This window comes from Puma concolor, chromosome A1 (assembly GCF_028749965.1).
Source record: "Puma concolor isolate L17-30 chromosome A1, mPumCon1.1.hap2, whole genome shotgun sequence".
NCBI lineage: Eukaryota > Metazoa > Chordata > Mammalia > Carnivora > Felidae > Puma > Puma concolor.
This window is the reverse complement of record NC_141667.1, coordinates 795,896-822,642: the sequence shown is the minus strand read 5'-3', so window position 1 is coordinate 822,642 and position 26,747 is coordinate 795,896. Positions and strand designations below refer to the sequence as shown.

Sequence of the window (26,747 nt, the reverse complement as noted above, 5' to 3'; positions counted from 1 at the left end):
CTCAGGTCAGGAGGCGGCCGTGCCAGCAGCTAAGTGCTGCCGCCACCAGCTCACTGCCCACCGCCCTCAGCTACCCCCCAGGCCCACGTGGACCAGCGCTGACGACCTTGGTCCTTGCGCATCTTCGCACATTTGCAACCCTGCTCCTTCCACCCCACTCCCACCCCCGGCTGGAGCCCCAGCTCAGTGCCTGGGCCACGGCCTACGTGACAGTGACAAACCACAGGCCCCTCTCAAGAGGCGCTGAGCGCGCACCAGGTGGCCCACGTTAGGGCTCCCCCCGGGGTACTCCCCAGGTGATCCCCCTGACTCCATCGCTGCCCACTGTGCGACCCTCGCTGGGACCGCAGCGTCCTGGAAGGGCTCGTGGTCCCTGGGCGGGGAGGCTGCGGTCAAGGGAAGCAGGGGACTCGCCACACCTTGGTGCGAACACCCCGAAAGGCGCCTCCCCGGCCAGGCCCCGCCCCTTCCTCCGCGAAGCCCCGCCTCTTCGCACCGACACCCTCACCCCCCCCTCCGGGCCCGCCCCTTCCTCCCGCGGACCCCGCCCCTCCCCGACCATGCCGCGCGCGCCCAGGTGCAGAGCGGTGCGCGCCCTGCTGCGTGGCCGCTACCGCGAGGTGCTGCCCTTGGCTACCTTCATGCGGCGCCTGGGGCCGCAAGGCCGGCGGCTCGTGCGGCGCGGGGACCCGGCGGCCTTTCGCGCGCTGGTGGCCCAGTGCCTGGTGTGCGTGCCCTGGGACGCGCGGCCGGCCCCCGTCGGCCCGTCCTTCCGCCAGGTGGGCTGCCCTGGGGACCCCGCTCGGGCCTGCCGGGGTGGGAGAGGGAGGGCTGCGCGCTCAGGCCCCGGGGCGCCTCCGTCCCCAGCACCTCAGGACCCCTCCACCCCGCAGGTGTCCTGCCTCAAGGAGCTGGTGGCCAGGGTGGTGCAGAGGCTCTGCGAACGCGGCGCCAGGAACGTGCTGGCGTTCGGCTTCGCCCTGCTGGACGGGGCCCGCGGCGGGCCGCCAGTGGCCTTCACGACCAGCGTGCGCAGCTACCTGCCCAACACGGTAACCGAGACCCTGCGCGGCAGCGGCGCCTGGGGGCTGCTGCTGCGCCGTGTGGGCGACGATGTGCTCGCCCACCTGCTGACGCGCTGCGCGCTCTACCTTCTGGTGGCCCCGAGTTGCGCCTATCAGGTGTGCGGGCCGCCGCTCTACGACCTCTGTGCACCTGCCGCCACTCGGCCCCTCGCCACCTCCGGCCACCGGCCTGGGACCCGGATGGACCTCAGACCCACGCGCCAGGCCCGAAACGCGGGCGCGAGGCGGCGTCGGGGTGGCGGCGGGAGCAGCCCGCCTCTAGCCAAGAGGCCCAGGCACGACGTGACCCCAGAGCCCGAGCGGGGGCCAGACAGGCCGTCTTCCCGGGCCCCCCCGGGCAGGGCCCACGGGCTGAGTGGCGGCGAACCTGGCGCAGTGACATCTGCCAGGGCCGCGGCGGAGGCCAACTCCGGGGAGGGAGGGCCCCCTGGGACTCGGCTCACCTCCGCAGCAAGCGCACAGCTGTCTCGGCCCCGGGGCGTGCCCCTATCACACCTATCACACCCTGAGACCAAGCACTTCCTCTACTGCCCGGGAGGCAAGGAGCGGCTGCGCCCCTCCTTCCTGCTCAGTGCCCTGCAGCCTAGCCTGACAGGGGCCCGGACACTCCTGGAGGCCATCTTTCTGGGCTCTAAGTCTCCGCGGCCAGGGGCTGCCCGCAGGACTCGCCGCCTGCCCGCTCGCTACTGGCGGATGCGGCCCCTGTTCCGAGAGCTGCTTGCCAACCACGCCCGGTGCCCCTACGACGCGCTCCTCAGGACGCACTGCCCGCTTCGAGCCCCGGCCCCTGCGGAGGGGTCTAGCGACCGGGCCGGCCGGGGGGCGGGCGGCTGCGCCCTGGGGCGGCCCCCGGGAGCCCCCGGAGGCCTGCTCCAGCTTCTCCGGCAGCACAGCAGCCCCTGGCAAGTGTACGCTTTCCTGCGGGCCTGCCTGTGCAGGCTCGTGCCCGCTGGACTCTGGGGCTCCGGGCACAACCGGCGCCGCTTCTTGAGGAACGTGAAGAAGTTCGTCTCCCTGGGGAAGCACGCTAAGCTCTCGCTGCAGGAGCTGACCTGGAAGATGCGGGTGCAGGACTGTGCCTGGCTGCGCGGGAGCCCAGGTGAGGAGCCCGGGCGAGCAGGTGCCTGCTGGACCCCTCCCAGCCTTCCCGCACAGGGGATTCCTGCCTGAGGTGGGCGGTCCACCTGACTCCACCTCGGACCCCCTCCCGGCCTGTTTGCATGCACCTTCGAGGTTCTGACGGATTCAGGCAGGCCCTGGGTGCCAGGGACAAGCGGTGATCAGATGTGACACACACACGGGCAGGGCTATGGCAACAGACGGAAGTGTCCAGAAGCTCTCACGAGCGTACCTGCACGTTGTTCGTCGTCCTTTTTGACTTCAAGGTTTAGCACCTTGAAACGGCGCCGCACGGATAGGAGTGGCCGCTGGGATGAGAGTCCGCTCCTCTGGGGGCGGGAGATGAGGCTCCAGGGTTTCCACACACATCCGCTCAGCCAGCATGCGGGTCCGAACGCCAAGGCAGGGCTGGCGGAGGAGGATGGGGCCCCAGCCCCATCTTTTGGAACAAGGGGGTCCCCGGGGAGCAGCGGGGTGCTCTCCTGCCTCAGGGAAGTGGGCTGCCTGTGGGGCCTTGACTCTGAAGCTGGGCCCGCGGCCTCCCTCCCGCTTTCGTTGTCTGGGCTTGATGTTGAGTTTTCTCCCGTCCAGCCACCATCCAGCCCCCCCGCCGGCCAGCACCCTCCTCCTCGGCACACCGGTGCCCGGAGTGCCAGGGACCAGCCAGGACAGACCGGGTGTCTGCCACTTGGCCTCTCCCGGGCTCCCAGACGTCTAGATCGAAGAAGACTGCGGAGGTTGGCAGCTGGGCTGTATGTCGCAGGCTCCGGTGGTGGGGAGGGCTGGCCATCTCCAAAGACCTCCCTTCCAGTGGCCTCTGCGGGGGGCAGTTCCCTGGAGGCTCTGGGGCCAGCTGCTGGCAGGCAGCCAGGGCGACCTTCTGATAAGTTGGGTTTGTAAGTTGTTTTTTTTGAAACTGGGAGAACAACACACAGCAGCGGCCTGTTCTCCCGACAAATAACTGTGCAGGAGACACTGCCGAGCGTAAGCGTGCTGTCACACGGCAGACCTCTAGAACGTTCTCGCCTGACGTGCTGATGTATCCATAACCAGCGGCTCCCTGCCCCGTGCCACGTGGATGGGCCTCGAAGGGTCCGGCACCCTCGGACAAGCCTCCACAGGGCTTGCGCTCTCGGGCCGTGGCTCACTTTGTGCAAAGGGTTGAGTTCTGTGGCTCCGTCCCAGCTTCACACGAGGTCTGCCTTGCCTCTGTGCACCGCACACGGAAGGGGGCTGGTGCTCCCCTGGGGAGGGGGGGGCCGAGCCCCTGCACCTCCCTGTGTCCCTGCACACTCGAGCTGTGGCTCTGGCCATCTGCTCCTTCCCAAGGCTGTGGTCGCACCAGTTGCCCACCGGGCCGGATAAACGATGCAGGAACAGCCTTGGTCTCTAAGCTCTGCTCTGGCGGTCGTGTCTTCTCACCCCCTGCACCCCCCCCCCCCACTGCTGGAGCACCCCTTCCTCTGTGCAGGTGCTCAGTTCGCAGCTCCCGGGCTCCCTGGCCTCTGTCAAGCCAGCCCTGACCATTGTCCTGCCTACTGACTCCCGTCAGAAACCTGGTCCCCATCCCTGGTGGCCAGACGGCCGGGCTGTCCACGTCCGCCTCCGGGTGTTGCTAGACGTCACACAGTGAATTCCTGGTGGAAACTCTGGAGGTGCCTCAGCACCTCCCACTCACTGCCTGTTCCCCGGAACCTACCATGGGCTGGCGGCTGCCCTTGTCTCCTTACCCTGGGCTCACGTGGCTCTTGTAGGCTGTGCTTTGCTCCCGTCATCCCGTCCCGTTGACTTCTCTGTGACCACGCGATGGCTTTTCCTAACTGTGGGTGGGAGTGTGCCCCCCACCCCCCGCCGGGGCCCCTTTGACCCTTGGAGTAGAAAATGCTGTCTCAGGGCCTCACCGGCTCAGCTGGGTCTCTGGGGGCCGCATCCCACCTTCCCCCAGGGCCACCCGGACTCCCTTCCTAACTTCTCAGGGGTGAGCGGCTGTGATTCCCTCCTGGCTGTGCCTTAGCTGTGCCCCAGGTTTCCACGTGATGCATCGTGTTCCCATTTCAGTCTCCATCGGCCAGTTATTCAGCTGCTTGTTACTGGTTTTATTGACAACAGGAGCTGTGCAGCAGTGTGTGTGTTAGACCCATTTCTCTGAAGCTGTGCAGACACGTGTTCCGTGTGCAGACGTGTGTTCCGTGGGCAGCTGGTCGCCCGCGGCAGGTTGTGGTGCTTGTGCCCCAGGCGTCTCCCTCCCCGAGGGGAGGCGCTGATGGGGGTGTGGGCGTCCTCGGGGGTGGGCTTGTAGGTTTTATCAGGTGGGAGCACATTTCAGAATCCTGATGTCCCTGACGATCGCCTCCGAGTGCCTGTTCCCTTGAAGTGTGTGTTCGTGCCTGCAGGGCGCCCGCTGGCTCTCTCTGGAAGGGTGCTTGCCTCGTGCACACTTCTGATCCGTTGCAGCTCGTGCCTGGCCCTCCCACGGCCTCGTGGTTTGGCTCAGACCAGCAGCACCAGCTGGAGTGTTCATCCTCCCTGCCGTCCAGCCTGGTGATCTCTGCCACTGGCCTGCAGGCTCTCGTGTCTTTCCCGTGACCACAGTTGAGCCTGGATGCCCCCCCTTTCTTCCCGATCCGGCCGCCTTTCCCACGCGGGTCCTCCTTCCCGGTCTGCCCCCGTGCTCTGCGTCTTCTCGGTTTCCCTCCCCCTGAGCAGCACAAGGGCCTAACCCCCACCTCGGTTTCCCCACTGCCTTAGTTCTGTCCCAAGCTGGGGGTCGTTGTGTGCTCTGTGGTCAGTGTGGGCGAGCTTTGTCCCCCGCCCTGCCCTCTTTCACCGTTGTGTCCTCTGTCCCAGACCAGCTTCTGGACCCCCTTTCTTCTCCTTTACGGTTTCTTCTGTGTCAGTTATTGGTGGTGAAGCCCCCAGCCGTATACATGCCACCGCCTCTCACCCTGTGAGACCTACTCGTGATGTTTCTGGGTGCACGTCCCCTGCTGTGCGTCCCACAGGGTGGGGGGCCCTGGTTCATGTCCCTGGGCCCCTGGCGTGCGTCCCGAGGAGGCAAGGGGGCCCCGGTGTGCGTCCCCAGCCCCGTGTGAGTGTTCGCGGCCCCACGGCGTCTGGCCGCCCTTAGCTCCTGTGTGGCCACCTCTGCTTGTCTGAACCTTCGCAGGTTCAGCCTGGGAAACCGCAGGCATTTCTGGGTCCTGCTGCGGCTGGTGATGCCGCTTAGCGTCCGTGCATCACCGTGTGGAGAGCACGTCTCTGCTTCTCCGTCACCCTGCTTGTAAGCCGGGACTGATGATGGAGCCTCGTCATCTCTGGCCGGTAGAAACGTAACGGAGGCACGGGTAGTTCGGCTTTCTGGTAGCCACGTTACAAAGTAAACGAGAGGTGGAGCTAATCTGCTGATGTCTTTTCTTTTTTTTTTTTTTTAATTAAAAAAAAAATTTTTTTTTAAACGTTTATTTATTTTTGAGACAGAGAGAGATAGAGCATGAACGGGGTGGGTCAGAGAGAGAGGGAGACACAGAATCTGAAACAGGCTCCAGGCTCTGAGCCGTCAGCACAGAGCCCGATGCGGGGCTCGAACTCACGGACCGCGAGATCGTGACCTGAGCGGAAGTCAGATGCTTCACCGACTGAGTCACCCAGGCGCCCCTACTGACGTCTTTTCTTAAAGCCCAGCGTGCCCAGAACATTCTCCCCTCAGCGCATGATCGCGAGGAGCATCATCACTGACGCGCGCCCCTCCTCTGGCTGCGTCCCAGGCCCCCCGCCCCCTTTCAAGCAGCCAGTGGTGGCCGCCACGGGCAGTGCCAGCGAGGGGAGCTCACCGAGCGCGAGGCCGAGGCCGGGTTCTGTGCCTTTTCCCGTTTCAGGGGCCCGCTGTGTCCCAGCCGCCGAACACCGCCGCAGAGAGGAGGTCCTGGCCAAGCTCCTGTGCTGGTTGATGGGCACGTACGTGGTTGAGCTGCTCAAGTCCTTTTTTTACGTCACGGAAACCACGTTTCAGAAGAACCGGCTCTTCTTCTACCGGAAGAGTATCTGGAGCCAGTTGCAGAGCATAGGAATCAGGTGTCTTAGTCAGCGTCACTCGGTCGTGTCTCGTCTGGTCCGTGCAGATGAGAGTCCCGAGTCCTGCCCACCCAGCGGGCTCTGGGCTCCCTGCGGGCCCCTTGCCGGGGGAGCCACGCTGGGCACAGACTCCTGGCACCAGCCCCCTCCCGCCGCCGCTTACCTGTGGAGTCAGAGTTTGGGCCAGCTGGGCTCTAGGGTCTCAAAAGCACAAGTTTGTGCCGAGCGGAAACAACCGTACAGGCAGGTTGTTGGCTCACCCCTGGCCTACGGCTCAGATTCTGTTTTAGTTCACACAGAATAAATGGGACTGTGTCACAAGTTGGTAAAACCTGGCCTATTTGACGACATACCTGGGGGAAGTGTCTGGGGACAGAGGCATCTTTGTGAAACTGCCCCGACGCAGTAAGCTCCCGCTTGAGTGGCCTCCAAGTGGCTGCTACATCTGTCTCCGCTGCCCAGAGGCTGTTTTATGTAAAGGACTGAAGGATTGTGGTGAACGTAGGCTGGACGGGGTCCGGTCAGGGGATGGCGTGACTGTTGGAAACCCGAGCCCTGCATCTCTGCAGCCCGGCCGATGTGCCCAGCGTCCTCTCGGGCCTTGGCAAGGACCCTAATGGCGGGACCAGGGGTGCTGAGCCGTGTCTGGCATGTGGGTCAAGCCCACGACCTGAGTCAAGATGTCTTCTGCGGAGGAGGCTGGGCCGGAGTCCCCTGAGCCACGTGGCGCTGGGGCCCGTGTCCTCCTGCATCTGGAAGAGGGTCTGGAGGCCTTTATCGTAGGTTTGAGTTAATAGACAGCACGGCCTATTTAATAACTTAAATATTTCCTGGTACCAGACCCAAAGCAGCCATTGAGGCTTCTTGCGGGGACTGTGGAAACCATCCCCCTGCCCCGGGGGGGCATGTGACTACCACGGTGGGCTGGGTGGGCCACCAGCCCAGGGAGCACCTGCCCCTGCCTGTGGGTGGTTTTGAGGGAAAGGGTGAAGGTCACAGGTGACGAGCCAACAGGTCCACAGAGAGATGATTCTCTTCCCCTGTGGGGGCCACACCAGTCACTGCCTCCCCCTACCCTTGCCCAAAGGTCCCACCTGGTCCCAGCCTGTGCCACTGGCGGCTCTGTGCTGGAAGGAAGCAGGTGTCCTGGCACCCTCGGTGGGAGGGCGCTCCAGCAGGCAGCCGGCCACGGCCACAGCCACAGCGTCCTGGGTTGCTGGGCGCCTGACTGTGCCAACATGCCAGCACTGGTGCTCTCTTCCAGGCTTGCCCACCCTGGGCTCTGGCAGGGCTGTTGAGCTGTATCCCACGAGGTTCTCTGTTTCAGACAACACTTCAATAGTGTGCATCTTCGAGAACTGTCAGAAGCAGAGGTCAGGAGACACCAGGAAGCCAGACCCACTCTGCTGACATCCAAACTCCGCTTCCTCCCCAAGCCCGGTGGGCTTCGGCCAATCGTGAACATGGACTACGTTGTGGGAGCCAGAACGTTCCGCAGAGACAAGAAGGTCATCGCTATTGTTTCATTTCTAAGCAAAGTGCATTTAAACCCCAGCTTGGTTTTGAGGCCGACAGGAGGCCCAGAGAGGGGCCTGTGGCATTGCCAGATCCACAGGAGGGCAGAGCACCACGGGTGGGCCATCCATCCAGGTGTGGAGAAGGAGCTCAGTGGCAGGCCTGTCTTAGGAGATGCCCAAGGTGTCCCCCCACCCCCCATCTGTGGCCGGGGGCTCAGCAGGTGAAGGGTGAGCCCTGTCACCAGCTGCAGTTTGTATACGTAGTTTCCAGGATCGTGGGACAGGTCCCAGGGAGGCCCCAGGGGCTGGGGGTGGGGCATGGTGGGATCGGCCATCTGGCCCTTCTGGGCGCTGGGTGGGTGAGGGGACGTGCAGAGGCAGGGAGCCGCCTCCTCTCTGGGGGCCCGGTAGGTGGGGGCGGGGAGGTCCGACCCGGGCCCCCTTTTGCCTGGAGTTCTCTGATGATGCTGCCCGTGTGCCTGGCTGGCCCCACAGGTCCGGCACCTCACCTCGCAAGTGAAGAACCTGTTCAGTGTGCTGAACTACGAGCGGGCCCGGCGGCCCAGCCTCCTAGGGGCCTCTGTGCTGGGCATGGACGACATCCACAGGGTCTGGCGTAGCTTTGTGCTGCGCGTGCGGGCTCAGGACCCAGCGCCCCAGCTGTACTTTGTCAAGGTGGGCACCTGGCTCCGGTCCCACCGTACCAGAGGGAGAGCCAGCCGGGGACACGAGGCCCATGGGAGCGGCCCCCCCACCAGCTGGCCCTGCACCGTGGGCTCTGGCCAGGGGGTGGGAGCGGCTGGCCTTCAGGCCCCTGCGTTCGCCCCAGTGAGGCGCCCCTCGGTGGAGCCACATCACATCTCGGGGAACCTGGAAGGACGCAGGCCTCCGCTGGGGTGCCGAGTCTGGGGGCCACGGGACAGGTGTGTGCGGGGGCAATGGGGGCTGTCAGTGGGCATCAGGGTCTCTTACCTGGGTCTGCTGATGGCAGGACCTGGGAACCCCGGGGGCCGGGTGAGCACATGAGCAGCTGTAAACAGACACCTCCATTCCCACACAGGTGGACGTGACGGGGGCCTACGATGCCCTCCCTCAGGACAAGCTGGTGGAGGTGATTGCCAACGTGATCAGGCCTCAAGAAAACACGTACTGCGTGCGCCAGTATGCAGTGGTCCAGAGAACTGCCCAGGGGCACGTCCGCAAGTCCTTCAAAAGACACGTAAGACCCAGAGGGGCCTGTGTTCCACACCGAGGGTGTCTGTGGTGCGGGTGTTTCTTCCCAGGCCCCTGTGCTCACCGGGGAGCCCCCTCCTCCCACCGCTGCCCCCTGTGCTCACCTGGCTTCCTCCCTCCAGGCCCCAGGTGGCAGCTACGGGCTGTGGTCATTGCCCCTGTGCAGCCGGAGCAAGCCCCTCGGGCACCTAGCACTGAGGGTTGGTAGGACTCCGGAGGGAATCACGGCATCGGCTCGTTTCCCTGAAGTCCCTCCTCCCCGGACCTGCCCCCGTCCATCCTGGCTGCTTAGGTGGCCCCGGACCCCAACCGCCATCCGCTCGGGCTCCACCTGCCACGACAGAGGCGTCTCGGGAAGGCGGGCTGCCCCCAAAGACTGGACCCCCAGCGGCTTCCTTCGGCATGGCCTCAGTTGTCAGGGGGTGACCAAGGGGCTGTTCTGTGGTCTGTGGCCGTGACCTGCTCCCGGGGCCGTTCCCAACCTCCACTGTCAGACGGCCTGCCTGCCCCTCATTGCGACTAGGTCTCCCGGCCCCGGGGGGTGTGCACCCGTCTCACGCCCCCTCCTCTTTGCCAGCAGGTGTCCACCTTCGTGGACCTCCAGCCTTACATGAGACAGTTCGTGGAGCATCTACAGGAGACAAGCTCCCTGAGGGATGCCGTGGTCATCGAGCAGGTGGGGGTCAGGCACGCAGCTCGCTGCCAGCGTGGGGCGTGGACGTGGCTGAGGCCGCCGTCAGGCCGGAGGAGCCCCCAGGGCAGCCTCTTAGTGAACCACACTGGCGGAGGCTTGTAGCTGCCTGTGGCTGCCTGTCTCCCTTTCCCACCTGGCCAGGTTCTCTGCTGCAGCCCAGTTTGCTAGACGTCCCTCCCCTCAGCTTTGACCAAGGCTGAAGGAACAGGTGCCCCCTTCCTTGGGACAAGTCGGACTTGCTCTGTAGCCCCACCTGGGATCGACCACCTAGTGGGAACCCGTTTTTCCTGCATGTAAGCAGGGGCTGTTCCTGAGTGCGGGGCCCTCGGTGACGGACCAGCCCACGCAGAACCATAACTGGTTGGTGCAGAACCAGTTACCAGGGACAAGCTGGCCCCCCCACTGAGGCTCTGACGTCCCGACCCCTTCTCCGCAGCCGGGGCCCCACCGGGTGATGCAGGTCACACCCTGACGCGTGCCGTCTGGGCCTGCGTGGCTGGAGCCCGGCCGGGGCCACGGGCCACCCGGAGCAGCGTCCGGCACGGTGCACCTGCCTGTGTGCGTCACGCGCCCTGGCCCGCCCGTGTCTCCCTTTGTTCCCCCAGAGCTCCTCTCTGAACGAGACTGGCCACAGCCTTTTCCACCTCTTCCTGCGCCTGGTGCACAACCACGTCATCAGGATCGGGGGCAAGTAAGTCGGGTCCTTGGCACCTTCCCGTCCTGTGAAACCCTCTGTGCTGGGTGGGGTCACGGTCCGGACAGGCGCTGTGGCCACTCGGCCGGCATAGCAGAAGCGAGGCTCCTGGGGTTCCAGAAGCCCTTTGGCGTTTAAATGCTGGTAGATAATTTTTCTGTCTGTGCAAACAAGACTTAGCTTCCCTGGGTAAGCAATTGTACGAGGACCCCAGGGTGTGTCTGCTGAGAGCAGGTCCTGGGGGTTCAGGCTTACAGCCAAGGTCGTTGGAGGTCGGCCTGGAGGGTGGGCACCTTCCGTGGGACCACGCCCTGTGCACTAAGGGTGGGAAGCTTTCTGGGAGGGGCTGTTATGTTATGAATGACCGTAGTTCTTATTAAAACGTAACTACGTGAGGAGGATAAGCCAGCATCTTCCTGAAAAGCACCCTCACAAGTGCACAGCAAGGTGAGCCTTGACGAAGGAAGTGCACCTGCACGTGCATGTGAGTGGCACTGAGGTCAGAAGGGGACTTTCTCCGTGGACAGGGCCACGCCCGTGACACCCGCTTGCTGTCTGCTCTGATCTTTACGAAAAGGGTCGAGCCCCTTGTGGCCATCGCATGTGTGAACAGACCGGTTCACACGCCCCCAGGTCTGCGTGCCTGCGTGTCCGCGGGATGTACAGGAGGCCCACCGTGGCCTGCTGCCACCCGCCGCTACCCACGTCCCATCCCCCAGGTCCTACGTGCAGTGTCAGGGGATCCCCCAGGGCTCCATCCTGTCCACTCTGCTCTGCAGCCTGTGCTACGGGGACATGGAGAGCAGGCTGTTTTCCGGGATCCAGCAGGACGGGTACAGGTCCCCTTTGTGTGTGTGTGTGTGGTCCTGCCTCCAGCCGCCTCGTGTCTCGGGTCCTCTTGACGCGGACGGGCCACCCTCTCGTCTTTGTGTCGGGTCACGTGGTGGTGCTTGCTAGCAGGTCGTGAACACAGGCTCGTAAGCTGCTGCGAATGCGGCCAAGGCTCGGGCTCCCACCGGAGCCGCACCCTGGCCCCAGAGCCCGGCCGCCGCCCGGCCTCCCCCCCCTCGCCCCGCCCCGCCCGAGGTGCGAGCCTTGGGTCAGGTTCTCTGGAGAGAGTTACTTCGTTCCCGTCCTGGTGAACCCCGACACGGGGTCCCCCGCTGCAGTGCTGGGCGGTCCTCTCGTAGGGTGCTCCTGCGTCTGGTGGACGACTTCCTGCTGGTCACGCCTCACCTGGCGCAAGCCCAAGCCTTTCTCAGGTAGGGGCGCTGCCCGTGTCCCACGGCACGGCTGTGGCTCATGAGCCCTCGCCGACTCGACGGGCGGAGTAGTAGTAATTCTCGCCTGGCGGCCGTGCCTCCCAAGTGCCCCAGCCTCGGGCGAACGGCGCACTGCGCTGTCCCGGCTGTCCTGAGAGCCAGGCGGCAGCCACGCTCGCTGAGCCCCGAGGGGGCTGGAGCCGCGGGCGTGGCGGCAGGCGTGCATGCTGCTGTGGGTGGGGGGAAGCGGGCTTGGGTGGCCGGGTGGGCGGGGACTGTGTCCCCGGAGGCCCCCTGCAAGTCAGGGTGTGCGCTGTTCTGGGCAGACAGCAGAGGGGGCAGGGACACCCCCGATGGGGCTGTGCCACACACGGAGGGAACAGAGGTGAGGGCTGCACCTGCCCATACGGCTCCTGGGGCATCTTTCTCTCTGCAGGCCACGTGGGAGGGACAGCGGGCTCAACGGTGCTCCGGGGCCTGGGACCACGTAGGGGGCTGGCTCATTTCTGCAGAGTGAACATGTGGGGGGCCGGCTCATTTCTCCAGAGTGAAGTCTCAAGTTTGGGGTCCTTGCCTTGGGAAGGGCATCCCCAGCACTGCCCCTCCGGGGCCCCAGGAATCCGGGGCTGATTTTCTTTTTTTTTTTTTTTTTAATTTTTTTTTTTTTTTCAACGTTTATTTATTTTTGGGACAGAGAGAGACAGAGCATGAACGGGGGAGGGGCAGAGAGAGAGGGAGACACAGAATCAGAAACAGGCTCCAGGCTCTGAGCCATCAGCCCAGAGCCCGACGCGGGGCTCGAACTCACGGACCGCGAGATCGTGACCTGGCTGAAGTCGGACGCTTAACCGACTGCGCCACCCAGGCGCCCCCCGGGGCTGATTTTCAAGTGTGCTTTTCCAGAGAAGGAGAAGATCATTAAACCCAGGGGTGTTTGCTCCGGTCACTGTGCTATCGTTGGACAGAGCCATCTGGGCAGCGTCCCTGCACCCCGAGCCTACCCACAGGGGTTCCCGGCAGCCCGGGGCAGGATTCCCACAAATGTGCACTCCTCAGAGTTCAGCCCAATGACAAATTCGGATCCTCAGGCACAGCCATGTTCTAAGAGCTCCTTAGCCACACGTGGCCAGTGGCTGCCTGGGGGTTCCGCACGGGGTCCTGCTGCCATCACAGAAAGTTCTAGGGGTGACGCTACAGGCAGGTGGCTCAGTGTGTGTCGGGGTTCCACCCAGGATGCAGACCACTTGGGGTAGACATCCTGTGTCCAGGGGGAGATTTTTGAGGATTCATTCAGCCCTGGCACCGGCGTGGGTGGGCCTGGAGGCCGGAGGTCCACGGGGCAGGCGCTGGGGCTGTGGTCTCAGGAAGACGCTCCCTCCTTGGTTCACCCATCCTGTGTGTCAGGCCCTTCCTGATGCAGAGCCCGCCCCATGGCAGACAGTCACTTCCTTTAAAACTGGCATATTACAGTTGTGGACCTTGTCAGCCGCCACTGTGACACCGTGACCTGTAGCTGTACATGTGGACGCGGCTGGCTGTCCCCAAGAGGGTTTCAGCCCCTGAGCTCGGCCTGCCCCCCGGGCCCCGCCTCCCCCATGGTCAGCTGGTCCCGAGCTGACAGCCCACCTGGGACCTGGGGCCTGGGACCTGGGACCAGGGTCGTCTGGTGTCTGCTCATCCCCCAGGTTTCAGCCTTAGCCCTTCCCTGGCCCAGCCACCCTGCTCTGGGCGCTGGCCTCGCTCACCCAGAAGCCTGTGGGCACGGGCCCCTGGAGTCAGAACAGGGCCCTGCCTGGCTTCCTCGGGCACCTCGCTGGGGCCTGCAGACCCCCTCCGGTGGCTGATGCGGCCTCTCTGCCCCAGGACCCTGGTCAGCGGTGTTCCTGAGTATGGCTGCACAGCCAACTTGCAGAAGACGGCAGTGAACTTCCCCGTGGACACCGGCGCCCCGGGCAGTGCGGCCCCCCTCCAGCTGCCCGCCCACTGCCTGTTCCCCTGGTGCGGTTTGCTGCTGGACACGCGGACCCTGGAGGTGTTCTGCGACTACTCCAGGTGCGTGTGACGCGGGTCGGCATTCCCCGTTCCTGCCTCCGCGTGACCCCGAGAGCTCAGGCCAGGGGTGCCCAGCTTCAGAGGGCGCGGTGGGCACTCGCCAGGTGAGCGGTTTCCTGGGCTTGTTCCTGGCAACAGGAATTTGTGCAGCAGACTTGGGGGTCACCAGTGTGTTCTGCGGGGACCTGCTGGGCACAGGTCTCTTTAGGACCAGGGCACATGCCGTAATGGCCACCATGGCCTCGCTGGGTCGCCTTTACCCCTCGGGAGCGGGGCCGTGGAGCGTGGGGGCTGCTCTGGACACAATACCGTGGCACCTCAGGCTGCCGGGAAAAATGCCACGGGCAGGGCCGCTAAACCAGGTGTTCATGCACTCACATCCTGGAGACCGTGAGCCTGGGATCCAGGTGCGGGTGGGCTGGTCTCTCCTGAGGTCTCTCTCCCCTCGGACCTCCTGCCCCCCATGTTCAAGGGTCACTGGTGTCTTTTTCTTCCTCTAAGGACATCGGCCCTGTTGGATCTGGGCCTATGGCCCTAGCCTTAATCACTTCTTAAAGACCGTGGGGTCGCGTGGGTTAGGGCTGCCACACATGGATTTTGGGGACACAGTTGAACCCCTGACAGCCAGCTTCCCTGAGCCCGCGAGCTCCCAGGCTGAGCTCGGGCTTGGTGTGGACACAGACTCAGGTGGATGTGGATGCACGAATCTGCCTTTTTATGGATAAAAAGTACAGATTGCAGATTCCAAGGCAGCGGGGGATGGCGGGCCTTCCGCTTTGCTGTGTTGGTGACCAGCTGTCCCGGCTTGAACACTCCTGGTCACACTCGGTCCCGTTTTAGGGGTGCTCTCCGGGGAGAAGCGGGTGCAGACGCTCCCCGCTGCCTCAGCCCTGCTGCCCCCGCCCCTCGCTCCGGCCCTCATCCGTGCTCCGTCCGGGGGGGCCCTGGCCTCTCCCCCTCCCCCCGCGCCCCTGTCTTTGGTTGTTGCCGGCTTCTGGCCCTCCCTTGCCGTCTGGGCCCCATCACACTGCCCGGCTCTCTGTGCCCCAACCACACCACTTGGTCATAAACTGCACGCCAGTGTCCTGCTCCCCAAGAAGCTATGGCCATTTTGGGGACAGCATCCCATCCGGGGACTGTCCCTGGGTAAGGACGATGCCCCAGAACAGGTGGGTGTCGCCGGGCAGCTCTGCTCCCGCAGGCCCTGTCAGCAGGTGCCCGTTCACAAAAGCAGCCCCAAAGACCCAGCCGCGGAGGCAGAGGCGCCTGGGAACCCGCGACGGCACTCGAAGCAAGGGCTCGACGGGCTGAGGAGGAGGGTGAGCGCCGTTTCGGGAAGGACAGTGACAACGCAGACCTCCCAGTCTTCCCCGAACCCCAGATCAGGCGAGGTGGGGGAGTGGGGGGGGTTCTGGGCAGTCACACCCGGTGACAGGCGAGTTCGCCTTGGTGCGGCGGGTGGAGCCAGGGTGACTTTATGTCTGGGCGAGTCGGCCCCAGCCCTGGCACCTGGAGCCCAGGAGACAAAACAGCAGACCCAGCGCAGCAGGTGGGTGGAGGCCACCCTACCTGGTGCCGGGGGCGGGGGTGGGGCGTGCAGCCTGGGTGGGCCTCAGGCCAGGGGGAGGCGGGGAGCAGCTCTGAGCACCTGTGAGCAGGGAAGGGAAGGCCACCTCGCAGCCACGTGTCCTCGCTGAACCCGATGTCTGGGGCCCACAGCTGCGTCTTGGGCATGTCCTTCGGGGGCGGGTTAGGGACCTGCCCCGGGTCACCCAGCCGCAGGGAGCGGGAGTCGAACGCGGGCCCGGCTCCAGCACTCTCGCTTCCGTGCACCGAGCTCTTCACGGGTGGACGCGGGGGCTTGTAGCAGACGGCAGCAAGAGGCCACGGTAGCCACCCGGCACGGAGCAGAGGGCGGCGGTCCTGAGTGCGGTCGGCCGGGACCAGCCCGTGGAGGCCCTGGCGGAAGGCTCTGCCCACCCACCTAGGGCGCTCAGGCCCCGTCCGTCCCTCGGGCCCCTCGGCAGTGCTGTGGCTAGCCTCGTGGGCACATTCCTGAGGGTGGGGCAAACTGGACCGACTTTTCTGGAAAGCAATAAATTCACATCATGGTCCTTGAAACGGTCATACGTTTTCCCGGTAACTGCACATCCAGAAACCCGTCCTCAAGAAAAAAATTCCTGGATGTTATCAGAGGTTTCACCTGACCGTTTGGGCCGCGTGACTTAGCACAGCTAACAACGAAACGACCTAAATCGCGGCCGCGTAGGTGTTGATGCCTCACCAAGAAGAAACCTTATTCTGCCATTAAAATTGCTGTCAAGAGGTGCCTGGGTGGCTCAGTCAACTAAGCATCTGGTTCTTGATTTCAACTCAGGTCACGATTCCAGGGTCCTGGGTCCGAGCCCTGAGTCAGGCTCTGCGGTGACGGCACGGAGCCAGCTTGGGGTTCTGTCCCCCTCTCTCTTTCTGAAAATATATAGACGTTTTTAAAAAATTGCTGTCAAATAACATTTAATAAGATGAGAACTCGGACTCGAGATAAGTGTGTCCTAAGCTGGTACAAAGGAACACGTCCCAGGACACATGTCACGCGGGTCAAGGGCTCATTTTGGGGGCTCAGGTGCAGGGAGGCGGTGTGGCTGGAACGCCCACAGGTGTCACTGCTGCCGAGTGGGTGACTTTCCTCCCATTGCCCGTGTCCTCCACATTTCCCACCTTGAGACCACGTCAGAGGGGTCAGGCTGTCTGTGGGGCAACCTCCTCCTCCGAGAAGCCCTCGGGGCTGTCGGAAGGCACCAGGCTGTGGCCTGAAGGCCCCAGCTGCCCGGCCGAGCCTGACGAGACCCCAGCCAGCCTGGACCCTCTCCCAGGAAGGCGCGTGCTTGCGTGCGGTCAATGCGTTGGTTGAATCGCACAGATCTTGCTGGTGCTGTGTGCCATTTGTCAATAACAAACACGTAAATGACCCGCACCGTGACCCAGATGCCTGTGGTGCGTGGGTGCCCCACCCTGTCTGAGTCCTCGTGCCGTCTTGCCGCTGCCACCGGCCCTGGCTTCACACGCGGGCGGGGCCGGGTGCGGGCGGGCCGACTGCACGCCTGGCGTGTGCGGAGGGCTGGAGTCTCGGGGGCCCCCGCTCTCGAGTCTCAGGGGCTCCCCTCTGTGCCGCAGTTACGCCCAGACCTCCATTCGCTCGAGCCTGACCTTCAGCCAGGGCACCAGGCCCGGGAGGAACATGCGTCGCAAGCTGCTTGCGGTCATGCGGCTGAAGTGCTGCGCTGTGTTTCTGGATCTGCAGGTGAGCCCGCGGCCAGGGGGTGCCAGCAGGTGCCCGAGCTCAGCCCGGCCCGCTGAGAGCTACGCGTGTTAAATACATGAGTGTTTGTGTGTGTGCGAGTGTGAACACACGGGTATGAATGCCCTGAGTCCCGCCTGGGCCCCTCGTCCTGGGCACCTGGGTCCCTCCCCACGGAGGGGTGGGGGTCCGAGGCCTTGGGGCTCAGGCTCTAGAGCCACTGGGCGCTCACGTCCCGTCCCTCCCTGACTGTCCTTCCCTCCAGCAGCCCCTGCCACCATGGCAGGGCGGGGCCGCCCAGGCCACTTCCTTCTGCCTCCATTTGACCTGGTGACATAAATTGACGTTCCAGAGGCATTTGCAATGTTTTTCTTTCTTTGTGACCCAGGTAAACAGCATCCACACGGTTTATACAAACATTTACAAGATTTTCTTGCTGCAGGCCTACAGGTGGGTTCACCAGCCACACCACCACATGCCACAGGACCCTCTGTGCCCTGGACCTCCCTCGGCCTGGAGCACACCCTACCCTCTGGGTCCCAGTATCTGCAGAGTTTTCAGTCGCACACGCTTCGGCTTCGTGCATGTACACGGATGCTTCTCAGTGTGGGAAGTGCCTGTGTCACCAGGCAGTGAGGGGTGACCAGCGTGGCCTGGGGTGTCCCCACTCCTGTGCCCTGACCCAGGACCTCGCAGGGGCCTCGGGTCTCAGAGAGGATCAGGCCAGTACCGATGAGGGTCCACAGCCCTCTGATGTCCCCCGGAAATGGGTGGTGGGACGTGGCTCCCGAAGAGCCCAGAGGTTATTCTCGCCCCACTGATCATGTGCTTCTGGAACATTCTCCATCCCTGGGAGCTTCCAGGTCGTCCCGCTGAGAACGAGGACGTGGCTGGGCAGTCGTGGATCCCTTCCGTGCCTGTGCTTTTCTGAGTCGTGGGGCGGGGGGGACGTTTCCCCCTTCAGGCTGTGCCGATGCCTCAGGTCACATCACCGGCCCTGGCCTCAGGGTCGCAAAGTCGGGCTTTGCTTCAGCTCAGGGGAGCAGGCAGCCTCTACCCACAGTCAGGACAGATGGGTGTGTGCACCGCGGGGCCAGACAGGGGCCGAGCATCTGTGTAGAGCCCCCCTGAGTCCGCGTTAGCTGGTTGTGTATTTGTTGTGGAATGAGGCAACTGTCTCACGGGAACTGGGCACGGCTGGGTGGCTGGGTTTCCTGCCAGAAACCCCCTCCAGGCCCCAGAGCACCTGTGCCCCTTGCGGCCGTGGGGGCAGAGCCTGCCCGTCGTTCGTCCACCGTCGTGTCCTGGGAGGGCCTCGCTCAGGGCTCCTGTCCTGTGCTCTGTGGTTGTAATGCTGCCTTTCCCTGCGTCTTCCAAACCCCCTGCCTCTGCTCTCGTGGGCGAGCTGCCTCGAGGTCTCTGACAACGTGCTCGCTATAAGCATGAAGGTGCCCCCACCCCCCTGTCCCGCCACACACAGCTAAAGACTGAGGTGGACACACCCTTGCTTTGCAGCCTTCCTGCAAGGGCAGGCCAGTCCCCCAGCCAGCTCCACGCCCCGGTGGCCAGGTCATGTGTACCTCAAGGAGGGGCCCCACTCTCGTGTCCCCACTTGTGGACCTGTTCTTCGTGAGCCCAGGCCCGGGACACCTGCCCACCAGGGAACATATTCAAATCCTGGGTTCAGGCGAGGCACCCTCGGCAGCTCTGTGCTCCTCATGAGGGCACATGCGGCCCCCAGACGGCGGGTACCCAGAGCTAATGGCTTCTCTGGCCACATGCAGAAGCATCAGCCGTTTCCAAATACAGAGGCTGTGGCAGGTGGGAGGCCCTAAGAACACCACCCTTTCTGGGGCGGGAGTGTGGAAATGTGAGGCTGGCCGGTGATGAGTGGGCGAGGCCGTGTGTGTCCACGTGGCCCTTGGGGCAGGACCCTCTCGTGCAGTGTCCGATCGGAACCCTCGGGCCCAGCTCCTTCCACAGCTGAGGGTGGGCGTCGGGCTGGAGGTGCTGGGAGAGCAGCGTCCACTCAGGAGGGGTTCTCCACCTGCAGAACGTGCTCCCCCCCAGCGCCCTCCCCCAGGGCTCCAGGGACCGTGCTCCCCCCAGGGCCCTCCCCCAGGGCTCCAGGGACCGTGCTCCCCTCTAGGGCTCTCCTCCAGGGCTCCAGGGACCGCGCTCCCCCCCAGGTCCCTCCCCCAGGGCTCCAGGGACCGCGCTCCCCCCAGGGCCCTCCCCCAGGGCTCCAGGGACCGTGCTCCTCCCCAGTGTCCTCCCCCAGGGCTCCAGGGACCGTGCTCCCCCCCAGTGTCCTCCCCCAGGGCTCCAGGGACCGTGCTCCCCTCTAGGGCTCTCCCCCAGGGCTCCAGGGAATGTGCTCCCCCCCCCCCAGGGCCCTCTCCCAGGGCTCCAGGGACTGTGCTCCCCCCCAGTGCCCTCCCCCAGGGCTCCAGGGACCGTGCTCCCCTCTAGGGCTCTCCCCCAGGACTCCAGGGAACGTGCTCCCCCCCAGGGCCCTCCCCCAGGGCTCCAGAGACTGTGCTCCCCTCTAGGGCTCTCCCCCAGGACTCCAGGGAACGTGCTCCCCCCCAGGTCCCTCCCCCAGGGCTCCAGGGACCGCGCTCCCCCCAGGGCCCTCCCCCAGGTCTCCAGGGACCGTGCTCCCCCCCAGTGTCCTCCCCCAGGGTTCCAGGGACCGTGCTCCCCCCCAGGGTCCTCCCCCAGGGCTCCAGGGACCGTGCTCCCCCCCAGTGTCCTCCCCCAGGGTTCCAGGGACCGTGCTCCCCTCTAGGGCCCTCTCCCAGGGCTCCAGGGACCGTGCTCCCCTCTAGGGCTCTCCCCCAGGACTCCAGGGAACGTGCTCCCCCCCAGTGCCCTCCCCCAGGGCTCTAGGGACCGTGCTCCCCTCTAGGGCTCTCCCCCAGAGCTCCAGGGACCGTGCTCCCCCCAGGGCCCTCCCCCAGGGCTCCAGGGACTGTGCTCCCCTCTAGGGCTCTCCCCCAGGACTCCAGGGAACGTGCTCCCCCCCAGGTCCCTCCCCCTGGGCTCCAGGGACTGTGCTCCCCCCAGGGCCCTCCCCCAGGGCTCCAGGGACCGTGCTCCCCTCCCCTGACCCTGGGGCATTTGTGCCTTCCAAACCCATTTCCGGTTCCTGCGGGTAGGAAGTATTTCGCACACCAACATGGTTGCCACACCTGTGAAGACAGGTTACTGGTGGGGCGACGCGCACGCAGAAGGGGCCCGGGTGGTCAGTGAGCACCCGGCGAGGCCTTGTCGTGTGGTCGGCCGCGTGCACGTGCGTCCACGCACACACATGCCCGTGCGCGTGCCTGCCGGCCGGGCACGCGTGCACACGCACGTTGCAGCCAGGGGACGCCGCGCTGACCGGTGTCCCTCACTCAGGTTCCACGCGTGCGTGCTCCAGTTTCCGTTCAACCAGCCGGTGAGGAAGAACCCCTCCTTTTTCCTCCGTGTCATCGCGGACACCGCGTCGCGCTGCTACTCCCTCCTGAAAGCCAAGAACACAGGTGTGCGCAGTGAGCCGGCGCGGCTGGCGGGTTCGGGGGGGGGGTCACTCGGGGTGCCGGCAAAGCCCAGGCTGCTCGCCCGCCTGCTTCCGATCCCGGGCGCCGTGTGTGCTCCAGGAGCCCCCGTGCTGCACCTGCCGCCAGCGGAGTCGTTGGGGGGGGGGGGGGGGGGACTTAGGGAGGCCGGCTCGTGCCGCCTGCAGATGCGGTGGCCCTTGCGGACGGCGCACTGGCCTCTCAGCCGCCCTCTGCCCGAGGGCAGCAGTCCTGTGTGCTGGGAGTGTGACGGTCATTCCTGGCCTCCTCCTGGTGGGCACCTCCGTCAGGCCCGGGCGTGTTCACGCCTCTCCCCGGCCACTTGCGCAAAGGCGGGCCAGGGGTCGGCAGGGGGCCGGCCCCCGCACCGGCTGCCCATCCCAGGGGAACGTGAGGGGCGCCCACGTGGGCCGCTGGCCCGCCTCTGCCTGGGGCTCCCCGTCTGCAGCTCGGCCTTCCTCCGGGCACCCCCAAGGATGGTCTCCGCTCCCCGTGGCCTCTCCAGAAGGTTCTGGTCCGTCTGCAGCCCAGGCCGAGCCGTGTCCCCAGGGTCCTTGCTGTTTTCCGTTTTGTGCAAGTTTCTTCGGGAAAGTGGAAGGAAGCATTTCAGCCATTAGGGTCCCTGGTGCTTGTGTTGGGGCCGTCCTTGAAACAAAATCACCTGTTTGACCCCTGGCCTCTGCCCCTGCTCCTGGGCTCGGGGTGGGGGGCAGGGACCCCAGCTGGCATCGGGAACATCAGAGGGGAAGAGGGTGGGCGGGGCCTCAGTGGTCCCTGTGTCTCCCCCCCCCCCCCCCCACAGGGCTGTCCCTAGGGGCCAAGGGCGCCTCCGGCCCATTTCCTTCCGAGGCCGCCCGGTGGCTCTGCCTGCACGCCTTCCTGCTCAAGCTGGCTCGTCACAGCAGCACCTACAGATGTCTTCTGGGACCGCTCCGGGCGGGTGAGTGGCACAGCGAGCACCAGCCCCTGGAGCGCCCCGCTGGGCAGGCACAGGGCCCTGTCCTCCCATGTGCTTGCACGGGCAGCGTGGCCCCTCCACGTCTCACTGGTGGTGGCTGGGTCTGGAGCCCAGGTGATGGGGTTCAGGTGTCCCGGGTTGCAGGCTCTTTCTCACCGCAGGACCTGGACACCCACCAGCCACCCCACCTCCCCACACCTGCTGTCCGTGGGGAGAGGCCCCCCTCCCTCCACAAGGGAGTCCCGCAGGCCCCTGCCCCGACACTGGCACAGGGCCCCCAGCAACAAGTCTTTCCCTAACGCCCCTCTTGCCCTCCCCACCTGGTGCCCAGAGCCTGGCCTGTGCACACAGACCATGCCTGCCTGGCCTTCAGCGGAGTCCCGAGGCCCGGGGTTGGGGAAGGCGTTTCTTCCAGGCCGGTCTGATTTCACTTGTCCCTTACAGCCAAAGCACAGCTGTGTCGGCAGCTCCCGAGGGTCACCCTGGATGCCCTGGAGGCAGCAGCCTCCCCGGGCCTGCCCGCAGACTTCAGGACCATCTTGGACTGATGGCCCGTCCTCCTGGCAGGCCAGGGCGGGCTCCACGTGGCTCCACGTCACGGGTGGGGGGGGCCAGCTGACCATGCACCGCTGGCCAGGCCAGTGCCCGTGTCCTTGTGGAAGAGAGCCCACCCACCACCAGCTAGCGATTGGAGTCCTGTCCCTCAGCTGCTGACCGAAGGAGGGGGCAGGTGGGAGAACCTGGCTGGGGCGTCAGGCCGTCTGAATAGAGCACGTCCCGACCTTTGTCACGCCCCCATCCCACCCCCTGCTGTGGGGCAGCCCCAGTCTGGAGTGCGGGCGCAGAGAGGCATGTGGGGTGCTCGGCGGTGGATGTGGGCTCCTTCCCTGAGCTGCGTCCAGATGCGTGCCCCATCGAGCTTTCTTCCTCAGAAGCCAAGGGCCCAGTCAGCTGTTTGAGACCCATCCCTGCCCCTACCTGTGACCTTGCCCTGCCCCTCCCCCCACTTCCGGACTCTTCCCTGCTGGCCCTTGCTCAGCACACGGTGGCCCCAGGTTATCCTGGGGGTGCTCCTCTGCTTGGCCTCCTACCTCTGCACCTGCCACCTCCCCTGTGACTCCTAGGGGCCACGGGAAGAACACTCTGAGCCCTTGTTCTCATAGGCTTAAATGTTCCCACGTTTGCATTAAAGCACACACTGTGTGAGGTATCCATGCCGATCTCTGTAATTACAGAGACTTACACTTGTGTCCCTGCATGATGTGCGGGGTCCTTGGCCTGGCAGGGGTCCCAGGGGGCTTCTGGGGCAGGGATGTGGAAGGGGGGAGGGGGAAGGGGCGCCTCCCCGGGGCAGGTGCGGCTGGGTAGGGAAGGCCCCAGCCCAGCACGCACCCTGTCTTCAGCCGGCTCTGGCCGCACCATGGGCTCTGGAAGGGGGGGGTGGGCCTGTGCCCAGGACACCGGGACTTCGAAGCACGTTTCTCCTCTGGCCGCTAGCTTCAGCGTCCACATGATCGGCGCCTTCCAGAGGGTTCCTCGGAGTGGACAGTGGGGGCATGATACGGGGGCTTGGGGGGTGGGTGGTAGCCCACTGCCCTGCATCCAGCCCTGTTCTGGACCTGGGCCAGTGGATGTGCCTGTCCGCCTGCCCTCGTCTGTTCTCTCTGTCACTCTCCCATTTGCACATCCTGACCGCCGTGGGGCTCCTTAGTTCATGTACAGTCACATCTGTTTAGCTGGACTGTCCGTGCTCGTGTAGAGCAGACCGTCGGCCAGCAGCATGGGGGCCTGGGAACAGGTGTCCTGCGTATGGCTCTGCAGGCTGGGCTGCCTGAGCGGGGTCCCCGAGGGTGAGAACTCCACAGGGGATCCTGCTCACACACCTGCGGGCCTCCCCGGCTGGACAGCAGCAGGGTGCCCCAGACAACCTTTTGGGGGAGGCAGAGCAGTTAGAGGTGACCCGGGGAGGTGAGATGGCAGATGTCCTGGGGGTGTGACTGCACACAGGCATTCCCCACCCCAACTTTCTGATTCAGCAAATCTGGGGAAGGCCTGGGATTTGCACCTTTATGGAGTTCTAAATGAGGCTGGTGCCATGGGGGACCCCATGCTGAGAACCAATTCAGGGTGGATGGGGCCATCTTTTAAGCAGTGAGTGGCCCCCGGGGCAGAGCAGGCAGTGTGGCTCCAAGGTCAGGGTTAGGAGTTTGGAGGTGTGTAGAGGGCAAGGTCATGGGGGACGCAGCTGAGGCCATCGGGGAAGTGACCAGAGGTCCTGGAGAGGACTCATAGAAAGTAGAGGGTCAGGAGCCCCGCCCCGGCCCCTTGGCCTCCCTGGTCAGACCCTCACCCAATAGGCCACCCCGGGCTCACAACCCCTGGGAGGTGCCCCAGGAAAGGATGTGCTGTCCTTGGGGCTGTGGGCTTTCTCAGGGTGCCCTGCTTCCCGTCCATTAAGGATGAGCCCATGTGTGGGAGACACTCACGTGCCCTTGCAGACCACCAGGTGGGGACTGTGCTGTGCATGTGGGGCTATGCAGGGTGCTGGACAAACATCTTTGAACAGATGGAAAAAGCTGGAAGGATTGTGCAGAGGGTAGCTCAAAGGGGGCATAGCCTGTGAAGAAAGGGCCCCACCAGGGAGCTGGCTCTCTGCCCTGTCCCCCGCAGCAGTGGGAATACCCGTAAACGAGCAGTTCCCAAGGCTTTCTTCCAGGGTGTCCCTGATGGGGCCACATGACAGATGTGATGGGATACCATCAACTGGACATTGGACGGGGTCGGTGCTAATGCAGCCCAAGTTATCCAGGAGCGAATGTGTCTCATGTTGGGGTTTATGGATATTGTCTTTATGGCCGCTGCCAGGCTGAGCATCCAGATGACTGAGCTGACACGTTTATGGCCGACCCAAGTCCAGAGAGGACGTCGTCAGCACACCGGAGGTGAGCAGTGCAGAACTGAGCCCCACCCAACCCCCCCCCCCCGGCCAGCCCTGTGGTGCCCTTGCTTTGTAAACACAGGGAGGACAGACTGCCCAACACGGGGGACACCCCCAGGACCCCTCACCGGGCGTCTGGGCACCCGCTGCTGGCCCCCACCCACTCACGTGCCAGGGGCCCGGTTCTGACGTTTCCGTCACAGACCAGACCCAAGATGGCACCCACTCATCCTCTACACACACCAGAGTCTTCTGGTACAGGTATTTTGTCGGCATTTTGCTCAGGATCACGAATCTGTTTTGGAGTGTTAAACCCTTGAAAAGACATGTGCTTGGTCAGGCTCAGTCACTGAAACTTCCTGGTTTTCCTCTTTCGAAAGCCACCGTGCGCACTGCCAGACCTCCTCCAGGTGAAACGTGGAAATAGGATTTGTAAAAGGCAAAGGAATTCAGTTTTCTGGCCTTCCTTAGATCTAAGCTGCATGTAGAGAAGCTCTTTCACTCATGCACCCTGCAAACGTGTGTGCAGTAGGTGAGTTCAAGGTGAGTAGCTCAAGAGGAGACATAGATGGTGTCCCCAGGACCCCCGAAGCGCTGAGTGGTTTACCCCTTGAGCCCCGGTTCCTGCCCCTCCCTCAACTGCCATACCCCTGGGTGCGTGCTTGGCACCTGGCCACGTGAATACGCTGCTGTGGAGGACACTGTAGAGTAAAGGGCTTCTCAAACCTGGGTGCCCTCAGAATTGCCCAGGCACTGTAGGAGGTGGAGTAGCGACCCCCCAAGAGCACCTACTTCCTAACCCCAGAACCTGCAAGTGTTGTGTGACATGGCAAAGGGGAATTATGTGTGCAGGTGGGATTAGGTACCTTATCAGTTGACCTCAAGATGGGGAGATCATGCTGAATTACCCAGGTGCACCCAGGGAGATCACAGGGTGAAAGGAGGGCGGAGAAACGCGGGGGGAAAAGACTCGCTGACCTCACTGGCTTGTCCAGGCAGGAAGGGGCCACGAGCCCAGGATGGCAGCATGGGGGCCAAGGTGCAGAGCTACCCGTGGGACTTGGGGCACATTTCGGGGGGGGCACTCTTGAGTTAAATCCTTTGTAATACTCAGCTCCACTTGGGAGTGGGGGAGGGGGCAAGAGCAGCCGCGACAGGCGTCCTGGACAGGGTCCCCTGTGACCCTCCAAGAGACTTTGTCGGCCGGGACTTTTCAGCACCCCGGACAGCGTTTGTCCTGCCCAACAACAGGAAGGCCATCCGTGGTCTCCTGTGGCAAAGTCACACAGCAAGCCTGTGTGTCGGGGCCCACCTCCTTAGATCTGATGCCTGGTTCACAGTGTTGTCAGAGGAGAGAGAGAGGGGAGGAGGAGGAGAGGAAGGAAATGGATGGAGGGAGCGAGGGAGGAATTGGATAGAAGAATGGAGGGAGGAAGGACCTGGGTGGCTCAGTTGGCTAGACATCTGATTCTTGATCTCAGCTCAGGTCTTAATCCCAGGGTCCTGTGCCCTCCTGTGCACCCCTTCCTCCAACTCTGTGTTGGGGTCCATGCTGAGCGAGGAGCCTGCTTGGGGTTCTCTCTCTCCCTCCCTCTCTGCCCCTCCCCTGCTCTCACTCTCTCTCTCTCAAAAATAAACAAATAAATATTTAAAAAAATAAGAATGGAAGGACAGAGATGGGGGAGGGAGGGAGGAAATGGATAGATGGATGGAAGGAAGGGGTTGGAGGAAGGGGTGCATGGGAGGGCCGGTGGGGGTGGTGAGCATGCTGGAGCTGAGAAATGAGGAGGCGCCCCTGCACGGAGGCTGCAGGAGGCGTGGTGTGCAGTGAGTGGTGCCACTCTCCTCTGGAAACAGTAGGAACCTGTTTCTGTTCCTTCTTAACACATATTCGAGTCTCTGAGAAAGTGTTTAAAGGACAAAGGGTAGTGTTTCTCAGAAAGAAGGTCGGGAGAGTGGCCAGCACTCACTGGCGCTGGCTGTGGCTCCAGCCAGACCCCAGCCCTTGCCTGTGCTCACCCAGGGAGGACCCATCCTGGGACGGGAGTGGCTGGGCCATCGCTCTGCAACGGCTCCCCGCACGTCGCTCATAGCAGACTCTGCCCACGCACAACCCAAGTGCTCCAGGCACAGAAAGGGGCTTCTGTGGGCGAAGGCTTCGCTTCAAGCTCACCATGGGGACAGCCTCCACTTTTCCTTGGAGGTCACCCTTCAGGCTCCCTCAACTCTTACGGTGCCAGGCCCTCGGCTGCACAGGCCCTGA

General features: G+C 64.1%; 1 protein-coding gene across 12 annotated transcripts; it reads left to right on the top strand.

Annotated features, from left to right (window-relative positions):
• Nucleotides 1-550: 550 nt before the first annotated feature.
• TERT (telomerase reverse transcriptase) lies at nt 551-26,124 on the top strand. Of its 12 annotated transcripts, XM_086675345.1 has the most exons (16): nt 551-779; nt 894-2,184; nt 6,080-6,275; nt 7,603-7,783; nt 8,288-8,467; nt 8,853-9,011; nt 9,606-9,701; nt 10,325-10,410; nt 11,133-11,246; nt 11,604-11,675; nt 13,539-13,727; nt 16,902-17,028; nt 17,414-17,475; nt 20,428-20,552; nt 21,391-21,528; nt 21,991-22,756. In XM_086675345.1, the coding sequence occupies exons 1-16, from the start codon at nt 561-563 to the stop codon at nt 22,092-22,094; spliced, it is 3,339 nt and encodes a 1,112-aa protein (XP_086531471.1). In that variant the 5' UTR covers nt 551-560; the 3' UTR covers nt 22,095-22,756. The 12 variants fall into 12 exon arrangements, with proteins under 12 accessions (XP_086531471.1, XP_086531468.1, XP_086531459.1 ...); XM_086675342.1 differs by lacking the exon at nt 21,991-22,756 and adding an exon at nt 24,412-24,523 and having other exon boundaries at nt 551-2,184; nt 9,603-9,701; XM_086675333.1 differs by having other exon boundaries at nt 551-2,184; nt 9,603-9,701.
• The last annotated feature ends 623 nt before the right edge of the window (nt 26,125-26,747 follow it).

Excerpts from the sequence above, each read along its gene's own strand:
- TERT (XM_086675271.1), top strand. The coding sequence starts at position 561 with ATGCCGCGCGCGCCCAGGTGCAGAGCGGTGCGCGCCCTGCTGCGTGGC. Across the intron at positions 11,247-11,603 it reads TCCGGGATCCAGCAGGACGG|GGTGCTCCTGCGTCTGGTGG; the intron begins GTACAGGTCCCC and ends GTCCTCTCGTAG. Across the intron at positions 17,029-17,413 it reads CTGTGTTTCTGGATCTGCAG|GTAAACAGCATCCACACGGT; the intron begins GTGAGCCCGCGG and ends TTTGTGACCCAG.